Here is a 17,284-nt window from a genome sequence, read left to right as displayed (position 1 = left end):
ATAAATGATCTGCGCTTGTCTCATAATATTTTTTGAGACCTATAAATATTTTAAAAAGGAATGATTAAAATCAGTGCAGCAGAAGCAGAGCTATCTTGACAGCTCCAAAAACACGGCATCCTACATTTCCCATAATGCAACTCCAGCCATGTGGGATAGATGCATAGACTGTATAGTAATGTGAAAGATTCCCATGTTGAAGTTGCGGCTTGTATTCACATCCAGATGGTTATGACTGCAGAGTTGGTCGTGTGAGGGTCAACAAGAGGTTAGTGCAGTTTTGCAGGTATTTGGATATAAACCAAAGTCATTTTTGACCTGACAGATGGTGTCAGATTAAAAGTTAAGAGGTCACCAAGGTTATTACAATTCATCTTGATCCGGACATGAATGTCTGGGCCAAATGTCATGTTAATCCATCTAATAGTTGCTGAAACATTTCACTCGAAACCACAAATGTCTCCCTCATGGTAGTGGTCAACAAATTTATTAGAATTTATCCTCTGGGGAACATGAATGTTTGTAGATATTCATTGATTTTAAACAATTTTACATGAACTGAGCTTCATGGGTAGAATCAGCAGAGTGCCTATTTAATACCTGCATTGCTTTAGTGCTAAGGCTTGTAATTTGAATGCATTTCTATTTGCTGCATTATTTTACTGTACGTTTCTTCAGCAGGATCCCTGAATTCAGGTAGTTGTACAGTACAGTAGACTGTATATAGTCTATGCAGTTTGACTTACTGTATATGAGTATGTAAAGTTCCTTCAATACATGTCTCATACAAGTATTTAGTGATAATGCTAGGGCTGCAACTAACAAATATTTTCATTATTAAAATCATTAGAAATCAGAAAATATTCACATTTAAGAAGCTGGAACAAGAGATTTGGGCTTTTTCTCCTTTTTTAAAAGGAGAAAAAATTACTCAAAACTATTAATTGATCATAGTTGGTATTTTGATAATGCTCTAGATGCATGGTGGCTTAAAGCACAACTGTGGCTTTAAGATCAATTCAAGCTGGTGTATCAAGACAGAAAAACTGAATACATATTGATTATTTCATTTTATTAATACAACTTACATGTCAAATTACTTACCATTAAAATCATCATTATTCAATAAAACATGTCAACAAATTATCACACAAAAAAAGCTTAACAAACAACTTAATCATTACATATTGAGAATTGTGCCTTTACAGCAGAAATCAACTGATTAAAAATCTGTAAATACAGAAATGAGCTGCTATCAGTCTGGTGAGAGGACAATCTCAGTTAGTTAGATTAGGGAAAGACGACTTCCTCAGGCACATAATTATCCCACAAATCATCTTCACAGTTCACAGTGAGGCTTTAGAGGTCGAAGCTCTCTCATCATCATCATCATCATCATCATAGTGTCATTACAGTCAACGATGTAAGAACATTTTATTTGAGTCGCTCTATTGCTGCTTTTATTCACCAGCCTCAGTACCTACCATTTACACTGTTGGATTTGATTGCTCATTGAGAAAAAATTAAAACTACTGCAGTTTGAGATAAACAAAGAGTACAAACCAACCGATTCTCAAGAAATGACCAATGATTATAAACAGAAATATACATTTCTGTTTGTTAAGTCAATTAATAACAGATTTTCTAAAACATTTGTTTCCTGAAATTGTAATAACCAAAATACTGAAGCATTAAAAGGAAAAAAAAGTAATCGAGCTGGCACACAATTCATGTCATATTTGAATCAGAATAATTCACACAGTAGGATTTAGAACATTGCAGCATAATTTAAAAAGTGTCTCGTCTGAAATGTGCTTGATTTAGAACTAAAGAAAGGAGGTTTGCTGGGGTGTGACCCTTCTTTCTAATAATCAGCCCCACACAGCAGGGATGGAGAATACTAATGCACATATTCAGTGCATAATGTGGCCTCACCGAACGCTCTCTTTCTTTTCCTCACAGGCGCTTTGGACACACTTGACATACTTCATCTTGAATCAGTATCTGCAGAAAGCTTTCTGTCACATTCAAAAAAGGCACACAGGACAGTGTAACCATTCATTCTAATGATGAGAAATCCTGAGACTGAGCTCATATTCGCAGAAATTGCAGAATTGCGAACATAACACCCCCCCAAAATACTTAATTTTACCTAATTTAGCAAGTCTCTGAAAGCCCCCCCGTGTCATCGCACCATCTCCTGACAGGCCTCTCAACTCTCCGCAGAGCTCAGCCTCTGTTAACGGAGTACAGTGTAAAGCAGGTAACCTAAGGACAACGATGTCGTTCATTATATAGCAACAGATCTGACAGGTGGTGGGAGCGAGGATTAAGGCAGATTATTTTACCTTTGTGATTGTGGTGCAGCCTTGTAAAAACTTGTTCGCTCTTGTTGGAGCTGTACTAACAAGTATGCGTTTTGGGTGAAGTATCAATTTAAAGCTGTGGGGAAGACTTTGATACAAGGAGCAATAATTAAAATTGTTATGACCCTTTAACACAACTGAACTTGACGTATATGCAGAGGTTTTATCTGCTGACAGCAACACAAATCAGCAAAACTGTATCGTCACAGTATTTTAAAGGAAATATTCTTTTACCTTTACTTGGTGTTTCTGCTGGACCTCAGCTCTAATTTGCTATTTGGTTATTTGTCTAATGCAAACTACAGTACTGCTGTAGTGACTTACACTATTTCCTTCTGGATGCCTACACAGATTTACAAAACTCATCAGAGATCAATGTCTCAAATATTCAATAACACGATGATCCTTGTAGTCAGGGGAAACAACCAAAGTGATTAGCTGTGGGTTTGTTTCTGCTATAACACGCTCTAACATTATGTAACATTCATAATTACATTCTGTTCTTGATAGAAAAAAAAGGAGATGGCATTTCCATCTTGACTGGTGCACACAAAGGAGCCATCAGGCAGGCTGCAGAAAATTAGGAGAAGATGAAGAAACATGAAATACTAAGAAATTTCACATTGGAATGTTTCTACAGAGAATAGTTGATTATCTTTCTGTAGACTTATAGCTGTTTTTTTGGGGGGGGCTTCATTAGATTTCTAGATATAATTTGCATTCCTGGTTCTGTTTTAAGATTATTATAGGTCTCCCACCCTGTGTTTTACAGCCTTTTTATTATCCACTGTGATTTCCTCCGTCACCCCAAGAGTGAAAGTCTGCTGTCTACACGGCTCCAAAATGTTAAGAGTACGCCATGTTCTTTACAGAGGCTGATTGTGGTGAGCTCTGATGGCGTTCCACATGACCACAAAGAGAGAGAGAACAGAGAGCAGAGAAGGCCAAATTCCTTCAGATGGGGCAAATACCAGCTGATGGCTAATTCTAGCTGAAAACCATCTTGGGGTTGATATGATGGGTTAGTACAGTTGAGATCAGGGGTGTAACGGTACATGTATTCGTCCAGAGCCGTTCGGTACAGGATGCTTGGTTCAGTACGTGACTTTCCTTGACAATTACTGTCAAAATAGTTTAATAATCCACTTACATCAACATGAAGTTCCACCCAGAACGTTTTGGCAGCGCACCACTTAGCTGTAGCATGCTCATGGATGTATGCTAGCCGGCTTAGCCAAGGTAGCCTGGTTACCATGGTTACCCTGTAGCGTCACTGCCATCAAAACAACAAATGAGAGACCCATAACACTGACCAAGTGCAACACTATTATTAAAATATCCTCCTTTATCGCCGTAGTGAAAAGATATCTCTGTGACGGTCAGCTTTTCGCTTTGTCTTTGAGCGAAGCTGTTCAGAACAACGATAAACACATCTGACTTCTGATGTGGTCAGACAGCACATCATAAGAACCAGATCTGAGAGAGAAACATTTAGTTAAAATGTATTCAGTAGAAGTGGTGGTTTGGTCCCTCTGACTGATAGATTATTATCATCAACATCATTAGATTATTAATGAATAATTAATCAATATTAATCAATGTGTGATGTGTGAGCAGCATGTTACTGTTGTAGCTGCTGGAGCTAATTTCAACTACTTTATATACAGTTAGACCATAAATCAGCTGTAAGCAGGTGTCCCAGGTTGTTTTCCACTACAGCACAACTAAACTGTTTCAGTAATAGTTTTGTCCAATGAGCCGTTGTTGGATATTTACATTTTTGAAAATAAAAAAGGACCAAAATGTTGTTTTCTACCTTTCTTTTTTTTTCTGCTCTACTGAAAAACGTACCGAACCATGAATTCTCTGTACCGTTACACCCCTGGTTAAGATTGTGCCTATTTTAGCTGTGTTGAAGGGTCACAGCCAGGAAATCAAGGTGCGAGGGTCGGCTCACAGTTTGGACCGCAGGGGCTTCAGGTACTTGTGGAAAGACTCATGGACCTGGAGAAGAAAAGACAGTATAATGAGCAAGACCAGGGGAAGAAAAGACATGCATATACAATCACAAACACCGTCTTCTTGACTTGACCGGTGTAAGAACTTGATCAGTATAATAAATGCTCATCTCAAAAACTGATATAAAATATAAAAATGCTACTTTATTGAGACTCAAGAGAATTATTTTGTCACTACTATTGTTTCACCCCGGTGACCCCGGCTGACCTCTGTGGAGTTTAGGGGTGAACGGCGAGCCCATTCGAACATGTTCTCGTAAACGTTCCCGTCGTATCGTCCCAGGACTGAATTCAGCTTCTTGTCATGGATATCAAAGGCATCTACCAGCGCCACAGCGTTGGGCCTCAGCTGAGACAGCAGCTCCTTAATACGGACAGAAATCTGCAGCACCTGGGGCACATTTATCAGTCCAGCCTGAAATGAAACAGATGGAGACGTGGATTAGAATGTGCTGCTGGATTGTACTCAACTGCCTGGGCGGTGAGGAAACACAGTCGTAGTAGTGGACAGTAGAGACAGTGGGTGAAGTTTCTGGTTTCAGAGCGAGTATGACATCTTCTGTCATGTTCAAATGAAAGCTCACCTGATAAGCCAAAATCTAAATTGCCTTTTTTTTTTTTTTAAAACACAACAAAAACAGACACCAGCCACTGAGTCATACAGATCCAGCACACAAAGACTCCATTTTGCTCACTAGCGAACAAAGAGGCAATTGAGGCTTTCATAAGTGAGCAGACAGCGAAACTGTCGGCCGCCAGTTTGGAGAGTATGCAAATCATTTTCAGCTTTGTACACGCAAATATGTGCAACAAGCACGAATTCCAAGTAGGAAAAAAACCAACCACAGACTGTGGACCATGCTGTTTTTATATGTTATAATCATTTTCACCTGTAGGAAGTCTCCAGAGTTCTTTGTGATGCCATTGAGAGCGTAGAGCAGAGCCAGGGTTGACAGCACTGAGTGTATGGCCGTGTCGCCGATCTCACCCAGCTTGTCAGTGAAGAGCTTCACAACAACATAGTGACAGTGAGCCTGGAAACAAAAAAACAGGAGGACGCAGAGATTAATTCAAGAGATTCAGAAAAACAACTGAGAAAGAAAGAGAAAGGAAAAAGAAACAAGGAGACTGAGTGAGACTGAGGTTGAGACCTCAGCATGAATCTTTAAAATCTTTAATCCAACATGAATCTTTTGAGTTTTCAAAGCTATAGAAAGCTATGAAAATATCTGATTGTAAAATGTCTTATTGCTACAACCTGGTTTATGTAGGTTTGCTCTGAATTTTATCTGACATAAAAAGATGAGAAATCAAATATATGTATATATAAGATAAGCAATGCATGGCAGTGAAAGATTCTTTTTAAATTTGTTCTTTGACTTGACAATATTAAATGAATAGTGTTAATGATGCTCAGTTAGAGCTCTATGGTAGACTGATGTATTTGGATGCAAAGAATTTTATTTCAATTGTGCGCCAACAGGACAATAATAGAAGGTTGGCCGGGACGGCACAGCACTGTTTCAACTCTGCTTTTTTTAAATACTGGTTCCTGGTCTACGGTTAAATATAATTCACTTTAGAATTCAAGTAAACACACACACACACACACACACACACACACACACACACACACACACACGTACACAGACAGAAGTGAACTTACATCTGAGGCTCTGACCAGGTCGATAGCGCTGTTGTTCCAGGCATCCTCCTGACTCTTCCTGCGCTGCAGCTCCTGCTGGATGCTCTTAGCTGCCAGCTCCACTAGACTACAAACAGACACAGAATCTGCATTAATCAGAGGCATCATTACTACAAATGAAGTAAAAACATAAAAAGACACTCTATACCTCCCCAGCTTGACATGCAAATATATTCATCTTTGACTTTGGGCTGTATCTTAAAAACACAGTAGCACCTATTTTTATTGAAAAAGAATGTCCTTTCTCAAATCACCTAATCAACAATTAAATCTATATTTTTCAAATGAAGAAAATTTTAAAGGGGGGCTTTAGTAGAAACACAGAGAGAAACGACTGCTGAACAAACAATCGTCTTTGCCTTTCATCCCTCTAGATGTCTCAACTTGAAGGCCACATTTTGTTCAGCAGACTGGCTCAGACACTGACTGCCAAGTAGATGTAGATGTGACTAAGGCTGACAGTATTTGCAAGGATGTGATCGGGACGGCGTATCATGTCAGACGGTGGAAAGAACAAAGGCAGAAATATGGTTGACAGCAGAGAATAGCGGATTTAGGCAGATGCTCTGGCAAAGAGACAATCAGGGTGATTAATGGTGACAGTTGTAGTTTTGACTAACATAATACATAACTGCTTCAAAAAAAAAAAATTCATCAAAATGCTAATCAAAAATGTGTCCTATGCAAATATGGAAAATAATGAATATCATTAAATATTTTACCAGAACTGAAAACATAGACGACAGTTCAAGTTAAATTCAGGTCATTTTCTTCTCTGCAGCTTTTGTGTCTTACGTGGCAGCTCGTAGTTTGTAGATCTCCACCAGGCTAGCCAGGTCATTGATGTCCACCACGGTTGGTCTTGCAGCGACAGGCTGGGGCTGGACTCTCCGATGGTCTGCTTCATTCAAGTACGACACAATGCCGCTCAGCTGCTGGCCTTCTTTGGCCTGACGGTAGCTCTTCACCAGGTATCTGCACGGACAAAGTATGAGAACACACCCACAGGTATGGTATTTCCATGCCACTCTACCTCGTTTTAATCCTTTTTAACCAACAAGTCTGGTGTCATATATCAACCTATTCATTCATTCCCATTCATCACGACACCCTTGCGCTTTGTGTGTGTCCTTCATGTTCAGGTACAAGATCATTGTGTGATTGAAAATTTCAAGAAATGTTCCCACATGCCTGCCAGGAAAACGATATCCCTTCAAAAAAGGACAAAATATCACATAATAGGTTTCTGAAATGGAACTACTGAACTTTATCTAGGGATATAAAATGTGACTCGTGTTTGTTTTTGTTGTGGGAGAAGCGTGGGTGTGTCCCCTGTTTTTGTGGCACGGTAGAGCTGCTGAGTCGGAGTATGTTTATGTCTGTGTGTGTCTGTGTTTGTTTCTGTCACGCTCTCATTCTGTTTAAGTATGTGACAAAACATCCATCCTACTGTATGAGCACAATATATGCCACAAAAGGCATTTCTAGTGTGCGTTTGTGTCAGACTTTGTTTAAGAGCTCGGCAGGCTGGGAACTTGGTCCTGGCGAGGTGTCACATGCGATGACGTACCTTGCGGTCTGCAGCATCATGACTGTGTTTTCTCCCTCATAGGTGCAGGTGGGGGTGAACGAGACGTAAATGTCTGGCAAGGCGCTGCTGCGAGAGTAGCCGTGTCCACCGCATGACATGCGGCAAACCTCGATGGCGGCGTTAGTTTCCCATGTGGTGAAGGCCTTCAGACCCGCGGACAAGGCATGGAGCTGTAGATGGGAGGGTGAAGAGGTTGAAAATAGCTTCCTGCAAGCCTGAACGCTGGGTGAAAATTATACTTAAACAGATAAATATGACTCAGAGCTTTGAAAATATGAAATTATTTCAAACAGTCCACATCAAGTGATTAGAAGTTGCAGGTCTTGATTACCACAACAAAATGGTGCAAGCAACTGAAGATAGTAAAGAGTGTAATCTGTGAGATTATCAGACAGTCAACCAGCCACACGTTTAACTCTCATTCGAGACAGTACGTGTGTACCGTATCTCCACTCAGTACCTCAGGCAGTTCACTGAAGTCCCCCTGGTTGATGTCTCCAGTGATGCGGTGGTAGGTCTGGTACATGTACTGTCCGACAGAACTGAAGGCATAGGCCATAGCCAGCAGAGGGAACAGCTTATACTGCTGCGTCTGGTAGTCGATGATCTGGGGCTCTGGCTCTCTGCAGGACAGAAACACGCAGCTTTGACTTTTCAGTTTCCCATTGATACACAAGGATGTGGTGAGAGATCAAATCATTATATAAACATAACTATAAAAACACACGTCATAGCAGTTTCATAAATAACTCTCATGAATGTGTTTTCCACTCTCATGAATGATCTTAAGCATGTATTTGTTTTGCTTGCAACTTCTATGAGTTATGCAGTGTTAATGCAGCCAATTGCTAAAGTGGCTCTGTGCACTCGTTTGTCATGACTGACCCCGGCCGCATTTCAGACTGGTGACGAACGGCACTGTAACGGATGGCGATGGTGCAGGCCTTGGAGAGGGCCCGAGCTGACTCGCGTACGATCATGGAGCGTACGAAAACCATGGTGCCGTAAGTCAGCTTGGCACTGGGCGGCTTCAGATAAGTTCCATCTGGCTCCACCTAGTGGAGAAAAGAGAATCAGTCTGCATGCAGATCCTCCAAGAACATCAGTCCTACTCTTAATATACCATCACTAAATCCTCCACAGGATTGTTTTTAAAACCTTGCAGTATGTTGGCAGGACATAATCAGGATATTTTATACATGCACTCCAAATATTCTACACTTGCACTGCTTGCATCATCATCATCATCATCATGAAACAATGTGTCATACTTAGTATTAGCAAATATCATGCATGGATAAGGGAGTATTAACACATGACAGTCATCAGACACTTGTGAATGTAATTAAGCAATCATTCCTTATTTGGTACATAGAAACACAGGATGCATGTCTTCATGTAGCTTTTAAAATATCTGCAAATACTAGATTACATTATCTCAGCATGTGTTACACAAATTAGTATCAAACAGACAGGCAGTGGTGGAAACACCCTTTGGTGAAGGCATCTCATCAACTTAAAAAGCTCCTTAAACACATCTGCCCTCAGGGGAAACCAATGCTTTCTTTATAGGATCAACAACTAATGTGACATCACCTTGGCGTATTTCATCAGCATGTTATCCCGAGGGATTCGTACGTTCTCTAGTTTAAGGAAGCCGTTGTCAACTTCATTAAAGCCAAACTTGGGGCCAATGTCTCCAACCACAATACCTAAAAGAGTGTGAGAGAGGAAGACAGAGAGAGTAAGACAGACACAGCAACGGAAGAAAGATGAGGACTGACTTTACCACAAAAACCACATCCAGAGAGACATCACAGACAGCGGTTAGTTACCTGGAAGCGGTTGATGTGTGCTCATATCACGGATGTTTACGATGAATGCGTGCAGGCCATGGCACTTTCCCTGAGTATAAAGCTGGGCTAGGACTATGGCATGGTTTGAGGTCTTTCCAACTAGAAAGAGAGAGAGTGAGGCATTAAAACTAGTTTGTTCTATATCAATGAGGTTTCAATTATCAGCTGATAAGAAAAGAAAATTATTATTATTGTGCTGATAATGGAACCTTCCTCTGCTCTGATGTCTGACAGTGTCAGTGTTCCTTATTTATGTTCATGGGAATTCCGACACAATATGTTAATTCCAGGCTGCAGAAATGACTTCTAATGTACTCACGTCCTCCCGGCCACCATTTGATGGAGCTGACTGTGGGACTGTTCATGACAAACTCCTGTGTGGCTGGATCATATGTGGCGGTGGTCTCCAGTCCTCTGAGGTGGGTACCTAGAGAAAGACAACATATCAAAGCCCACCAAACACGTTCACACACAACACACAGATACAGAGTAGACAGTGGAAAAAGCAAGAATGAATGATTACTCAGTGATGGAGACATTAAGACTACTGGCTGGAGATTAATCAATTCATCCTACGGTACTATGTAATAATACTCAAGCATCAATCATACAATCAAAAAATAACTCAAAACATCTAATAGGATAATGGAAACATGGTTAGTCATTGAGAATATGGATTATGTGTAAATAGAAAAACTCTTTTCAATGAAAAACAAAAATGGATGAGGCCACTTGAAAGAATTCAAACATAAAAAGGAGCAAAGTGCACCTTGTAGGTGTTTGACAGATCTGTAAACATGTATAACAATCACATTTAAGACAGTTACACTCATGCTGTGACTAAGGCATGCCATTTGCTTACAGATTCTGAATTGGCATCTATTTCTAATCAGTTTTAGGGCTGCAACTGACATTACTGATTAATCGATGAAAAATGTCGATCACTGTTTCCCCAAAGCCCGAGATACAACCTAAAATGTCATGACCAACAGTCCACAACCCAAAGATATTCAGTTTACTGTAATAGAGGACAAAAAAAACACCAGAAAATAGTGACATTTAAGAAGCTGGAACCAGAGCATTTTTTCTTAAAAATGCCGTAAATGAGTAAAATAGTTTGCAATTAATTATCTCCCGATCGACTAATCGTTTAACGGACTCATCGTTGCATCTTTAATCAGTTTTCAGCCTGTTCAAGCTGGAATGTGTGTTGCTATGCTGGGGACCGTTTCACCAAATTTGCAACATGCAACATGTGATTAATTCCCCCCTTCAGTTAATTTGGACACATTTAATTAATCAAAAGAAACACCATGCTTGCCACTTATGCATTAGCATGCGAGAGGACTGCAGGACTCACAATTTATCTGCAATTTGTGAGTGACAATCGTTTGTGAAACGGTACCCCTGGTCTGTAGCCAAAGACAGATCTCAGCCCGTGCTAAGACAATCTATGAGTGTTAGTGAAGGCAACGGTTCTGTCAAAAACACATGAAGAAGGGGGCCGGTAAGAGAGCGGGAGAGGGTCGATGGTCTTGGAGGGTTATCTGATGCAGGCTGGTGGTGAGGGAGCTCAACAGCTAGCGGCACACTCAACAGGTTTGGGTGTGAAACAATTATTATAACATTTGTTTTAACTGAAGAATGGGAACTACTGCAATCTTAAAAAAATGTAGCACCAGCCTGCATTAAAGTACCACCTCTCTAAACATTATCGTTAATGCACAATTCGAGGGTTAATTGGCGACGGCAATGATAAAGGAACCAAACAATCGCTGTTCATTTAAAAAAAAAAAAAAAACAGTGCCTTGTGCAAAACAGGACGTGGACTTTGGACTGCTCTGTTCATTTTACCGTGGCCCATCTCAGTCTGAGCGTAGGTGCCGATGATCTCTAGGTTCCAGGCGGGCATGAAGAAACGGTCCATTTGCTCTGGGGTGGCCTGGTTGAGCAGTGTGGGCAGGAACATCCCCAGATGGAGATCCAAGGGCTCTGGCCTGTCCGGGTGCACACAGCTAGGCCACGCAGGACAGGGGCAAACGGAAAAGAAAAGCAGGTAGTAATGCAGAAAAAAGGAAAGGAGGAAGATGGAAGAGATGGAGGGAATTTTTTTTGATGGAAGCCATTTTATGGAAAGTTTATGCCAATGTTAGTGTAGATGAATAAAGAGAGAATGTTGTTTGAATATAAAAGACAGAGGTTATATAAGCAGGCAGTAAAGACGGAGGTGACAAAGACAAATTAAAACAGCTTGTGAGCATGTCATGCATATTGGAACCGCTGATTTGATCATTCAGTCATAATTTGGCTCCATTTGTTGAAATTCAATTGAACTCTTGTCTTCAATAGCTGCGTATGTGCGTTTTAATACCTCAAATATTTACAGTAATTTGGTTTTTGCAGGATTTGGCTCCCTGTTGCATTTCTTTACATCAAGTGGTAACAAATGTCTTGTTCTTCACTACCTGGATGTTCTTCTAGTCTGGAAACATACAATTTGAAAAGTCACCAAAAATGTTTAGGTGGACCAATAATTGGAAATTGGTCCTATTCATCTCTTTATTGCTTTATCACTACATACATGACAGCATTGATAACAGATATACTGACATGGTTTTTTTTGGGCACTAAAATTAAGACTTGGTAGATAATAATAGGTAGGTAAGTTAATTTTAGTATTTAAGTGATAACACACACCCAACATGCAGGGATAGAGTAGGAATAAGAACAGCGGTCACATCAGGTCATGACATACATGATACTCTAGTGCTTTGGAACAGTGTTGGCCCAAAACCTGTCAAAATATGAATAATATGTCCATTAGTGAGGACAAGGCCATTACTTCTGATCTTTCAATGTGGCTCTGCATGGATGAAACACAAATTCATAATAACATCCGCATGTCTTTGTTACAGAGAGGCAACCAACAATAGCTTGGCTTGGCCTACATTCTCTCTCGCCACAGATTTCTCGGCCTCTCAGATTACAAAAAGGATATTCTGTTGGAAGTAAGACCTCGACTTGTTATCACATACTTCTGCAACACCGTGTGCATCTTCTCTTACTTTCTGTGTAAGACTGCATGAAAAATACAATTCATTTTCTGTCCAGTTTTATCCAGTCTACACTACCAACCAATTCACACACAAGCACAACCGCCTCATCGTACCTCACACTGCCTTCTGGTCTCTTGAGTTTTCAATGGCTGAACCAGAGACATGGAAGGTAATTACGACTACATTACTGATTAGAAATAATTGGAAGTTCATCATCTGCAAAAATCAAGACAATCAATCAATTAAATCACAGCAATCAAAATGCACACAAGCTTCATGTGTCATCAGTGAATACTCATTACATAAAGGGGGAATGAGAGAGTTGTGAGCAGGAAAGCAGTAGAACGAACTAACTAATGTTGATGGGAAAATGTTTCGGGATAGACAAGACAAAACGAACTAATATAAGATACTACTAATCCTGAAGGTGTAAGGGAAAACTACTAGAGGAGCAATGTTAATAACGCAGCTACAGCTATCTCTAGTTGGAACAATCATCAGGACAAACACGCAACTACTTCAGATTTTCAACATAATTTGGATCTGTCAAACACATACAAGAAATCACCGGATCCACTCCAAACCTGCTTCAAATGGGCCTTTTTTCCATCATCCAAAAACCTTTTTGGCTAAATCAACAACACAATGTTTCCCACATATAGACTTTACTTGGGCGGGCTGCCCAGGTATATTAACAACTGCAGTGTTTCACATTAATTACCTAGTCTAATTCTGTGGGAAACAGTGCAATGTCAATGTTTGCCATTTTATAATAGCGCAATGAAGTTGTGCCTGAAGGCCTTAAACAACAAGCAAGTCAGTGAGTTAAGGGCTAAGTCCAGGACTGACCGTGACCCATCTCAGTTTGGGCGTATGTGCCCACGGCCTGGAAGGACTCTGCCAGAGGTAACCATTTCCTGGACTGCTGAGGGTCACACTGGCTGTACAGGGTTGGGAGGAACATGACAAAGTGCAGCCCCACTGCCTCAATGTGGTTGCCTCCAACCATACTGCGTGAAGGGAAGGTAAAAAACTGAAGTTCAGACTTGCTGCTACTCAAATGTTGTGTAACATCACTGTGTTAAGGAAGCCCTGGAAGGCAAAGTGACTTTTATGGATAAAGTCCAAGTTTATCTCGCACATACAATTTAGTTACCTGTTTTCACAACTTTGACATTTCGCCTCTCTGTCTGCAAAAAACGTAACTTTCAGAAAAGATAAAATGTCTCCCGGATGAGGGACTGCATGAACATATTTTTCTTTCTTACATTCCCTTTTAAGGCTTCTTTCTGGAAATTGATCAAATGACTCCTGGGATTAAGTTTTCCCATCCTACAATCATGCACTCCTCAAGAGGACCAACAAAGTACAAGAAGTATTAATGTGATCCACATGTGAAGGTACTTCATGTAGTCTATTCAGGGATTAAAGCAAGAAAAGATTTGTGAACCTGAAAACTTGTCCTGGGGGAAATGTGTACAACATATTGAATTAAGTATTATATGAATTTGAAACTGCTCTATGCCTGAAACAAGCCATGGTGCATGTGGACTTTAACCCGTCTTTTACATTGTATTACTGTGTACAGCTAGTGAAAGCTGGGAGGAAACATACCCTCTGACACACTTTTAATCATGATGAACTTTGCTCCAGCTGAATTTACTCACTCTACACTTGACGACACAGATAGTTGGTCAATCTACAATCTATAATGCACATTTTCCCCATAGGTAAATTCAAATGATTATTTGGACTTTGCATTATCACTGAATATTTATGGTGCAGGTTATTGTTCACCATATGAAAATGCTTCACCATATGGGGCCCTTTTGTAGAAAGAGACTCATAATTATCAACAGGGAGAATAAAGCTGGATGTTCATATCATTACACACCACAAGTATAGCAGACCCAATCTGTGTCATGACACCCTTTCATATTTGAAACTAACATTAGTAAATTTGTACACTGCATATCAGTTAATGAACAATCCTGGTATATTATTTGATTACGGCCATAAAGTAGTATTACAGTCAAAACATGTCTAACACATACAGTCGGTGTATTTGATGACTTACACACCTTTGATCCTGATAGTACTTTTATCTGACAGAGATCATAAGAAATTGCTTTTTATTAGACGCATGTAGTTATGATGTATAAAAGTATAATAAGTGTCTGCCTAAGTACACAAAGTGTGTGGAAAACAACAGTTCAGTGTTCATTACTTCCCTCTATTAAACTTGAACAAAAAAGGTGAGCTCCCATAATTGTGAGTGACTCTCATTATATGTGAAACTCACTACTCCTCCACTGTTACCTCCATTATATAAGACCATAATGCTTTGCATCGAACTAAAGACAAAAAACAAACAGAAACCACTGGAATAACCTTCAATCGCTTGCTAAGCAACTGAAGGCATTTAACAGGCTATTTTTTTAGTGACAGTAGGTCTCACTACTGTATATCCTTGTGACAAAATTCCCATATTCAAATCAATGAGCTAAATTTGAGCCAAAATTTGTCAGAGCATAAAATTTTAAATACATGAGACCTTATTTTGAGTCTACCAGCATTTCAAAGGACGTAATCCTATTGTCCGGCAGGCTTTTCGTGTCCGCTTTGTCTCTCGTAAGTAACAGCAGGTTTAGACTGTGTGTGGGCTGCACTCCCTCAGCCTTACCATCACACAGACCTATTTTGATTTACAGTTTGTGGCCTCACATGTCGATTCCTTTACCACATACCTCTTATAGCAGTAGATCTCCTCCGGGTCTGCAATGCCATACTCTCTGAGCTTCAGGATCATTTGGGCACTCTTTCTAATAGCCTGGTCATAGCGCTCGCTGCGGGACAGGAAGTTTGGGTCTTCCTCCTGAAAGTCCGGGTCGCTGAGGACCATTGATTCTACAGCGGATAGTGGAAATTGAATTAGGGATGTATCTTTCAGTCTATACAGCTGCTTCAGTCTAAACAACAAAATCAAGACCTATATATTATAAATCTTTAACTGGACATTTGAAAAACTCTAATCAAAGCTTGTGAATGTGTACATACAAGTAGAGTCCAACAGCTGTGCCCCCATTCAGGGGATAGATCCTCCAAAAGTCCACATTTCGAGACCAAATGCATCGTATACAACAGTACCAAGTTTAGACACACTTTCTCATTCAAGTAAATGGAAAGGTGTGTCCAAACTTTTGACTGTTACTGTAATTTAAAAGGCCTGTGTCATTTCAAAGTCTCCTTTGCTCCCTCAGCATCTTGTAATTCACTGCACACTGTACAATAATCATTTGTTCAATGGACTGTTCTGGCAGTCTTTGTACACATGGAAATCATGTGATCGTGATGTATTTGCATTCAGGTTTTCATCAGGCACTACTGTAGTAAATGTATAGTAAACGTATGTGTATGTGTGTGTGTGTGTGTGTGTCTAAATCACCAAAATGGGATTAGTCTGTTTGATGCTAGACTGTCTCATTTGGGGAGGAGGTTTAAGTTCAGCTGAGCCCTCAGATCCTTTTGAAGGACTTAACCACTGAGGGCCATGTCAGAGCTTGTTTCTGTTTTTGCAGCATGGCAGCACCATAACAATGTTTGATAGGAGCAAGCCTTAACATAGCCACAGTAGTGGACTTTGGTATAAAACTCTGCACCTCAGACTGGACAAACTTTACTAGTAGCTGGTTGCTGACTTGAGAATGTATAGAGACATGTATAAAATAGGCTACGTGTTTTCAAAGGTGCATTTGCACACAAAGATACACTTTGGTCCAAATGGCACTTGAAAAGACTTTGACACATATTAAACTTCAGGTTTTTTAAATGGCTTGCTCTGCACTGTACGTTGTGTTTTGCCAGAAGAAGAATAAAGCAGCATAACGTTAATCGTTAATTAGCGGTAGCTAGCTTACATAACTGGAAGTGATATGGTATCAACCAATATAAATAAGAGATTCTTACTAAAAGTTAAACACTAAGTTAACAACTTTAGTGGACAGTGTCATATGCCAGTAGAACAACAGTACTGTCCGTGTGACACAGCAGCGCCACATGACAGTTAGAATCGTCGTGAGCCAGTGGCAGGAAGTGGCATGTGGCAGTGCAGGAGTGCCATACATGGATGTATGAAGAGGAGTTCTTATAATACATCCATGGTGTCATATGGCTTACTGTTTAGCCTTAAAAGTGCAATTAGCCAGTAGAAGGGCGGCAGCAGTACATCACAAAGTCACCTAACTTAACTGGCATATGCCACAGAGATAGGCGCTTCTGGACAGAGCTGCTGCTGCTAGCTAACGTTAGCGATGAAAGCATCGTTTGGTTTGCTCAACATCCCCCTTACAACACTCTTTTTCTTAGCAAATATCATCATTACCATCAGCACATCACGTTTTATAGTGTCGAAAGTAACCACAACAGGCAGGCAGGACTCCCAGGAAGCAAAGGAGATATGTAAAAACTTACCAATTTCTCGTCTTCTTGTGGTCTTCTCGGCGCCGCCGTCCAAAATGTTGGTGAGTTTTTCGACGTCAAAAGTGGCTTTTTGCCGCTCTTTTAGGATATCGGGATTCATGGTTCTGGATCAGGGAGAAAACAGTGAGAAGAAGTGTGTTATTGTATAACCCCCTCTAACCTCAACCTGACTGCACCTCCTGAAACGACCTCCTCCTGACGCAGCTGCGGAGA

General features: G+C 40.3%; 1 protein-coding gene across 3 annotated transcripts; it reads right to left on the bottom strand.

The window, feature by feature from the left end:
- Positions 1-3,678: 3,678 nt before the first annotated feature.
- Positions 3,679-17,273, bottom strand: acox1 (acyl-CoA oxidase 1, palmitoyl). 3 transcript variants are annotated; one of them, XR_006098481.1, is made up of 15 exons: positions 17,063-17,271; positions 15,340-15,499; positions 11,391-11,551; positions 9,856-9,963; positions 9,516-9,635; positions 9,277-9,392; positions 8,566-8,735; positions 8,141-8,303; positions 7,660-7,850; positions 6,885-7,064; positions 6,051-6,156; positions 5,275-5,418; positions 4,593-4,799; positions 4,218-4,370; positions 3,679-3,842 (listed from the first exon to the last, which is right to left on the bottom strand). XR_006098481.1 is itself a non-coding variant. In XM_042424392.1 (14 exons), the coding sequence occupies exons 1-14, from the start codon at positions 17,169-17,171 to the stop codon at positions 4,320-4,322; spliced, it is 1,986 nt and encodes a 661-aa protein (XP_042280326.1). In that variant the 5' UTR covers positions 17,172-17,273; the 3' UTR covers positions 3,975-4,319. The 3 variants fall into 3 exon arrangements, 2 of the variants coding, with proteins under 2 accessions (XP_042280326.1, XP_042280318.1); XM_042424392.1 differs by lacking the exons at positions 3,679-3,842; positions 11,391-11,551 and adding an exon at positions 13,442-13,602 and having other exon boundaries at positions 3,975-4,370; positions 17,063-17,273; XM_042424384.1 differs by lacking the exon at positions 3,679-3,842 and having other exon boundaries at positions 3,975-4,370.
- Positions 17,274-17,284: the final 11 nt, after the last annotated feature.

This window comes from Thunnus maccoyii, chromosome 2, assembly GCF_910596095.1.
Source record: "Thunnus maccoyii chromosome 2, fThuMac1.1, whole genome shotgun sequence".
Lineage (NCBI taxonomy): Eukaryota > Metazoa > Chordata > Actinopteri > Scombriformes > Scombridae > Thunnus > Thunnus maccoyii.
The sequence above is the reverse complement of the archived record's forward strand: the minus strand, read 5'-3'. Positions and strand labels throughout refer to the sequence as shown.

Coding starts and splice junctions, on each gene's coding strand:
- acox1 (XM_042424392.1), bottom strand. CDS start 17,171: ATGAATCCCGATATCCTAAAAGAGCGGCAAAAAGCCACTTTTGACGTC. Junction 15,500..17,062: donor CACAAGAAGACGAGAAATTG/GTAAGTTTTTAC, acceptor TATCCGCTGTAG/AATCAATGGTCCTCAGCGAC. Junction 6,157..6,884: donor TACAAACTACGAGCTGCCAC/GTAAGACACAAA, acceptor GTCTGTTTGTAG/TCTAGTGGAGCTGGCAGCTA.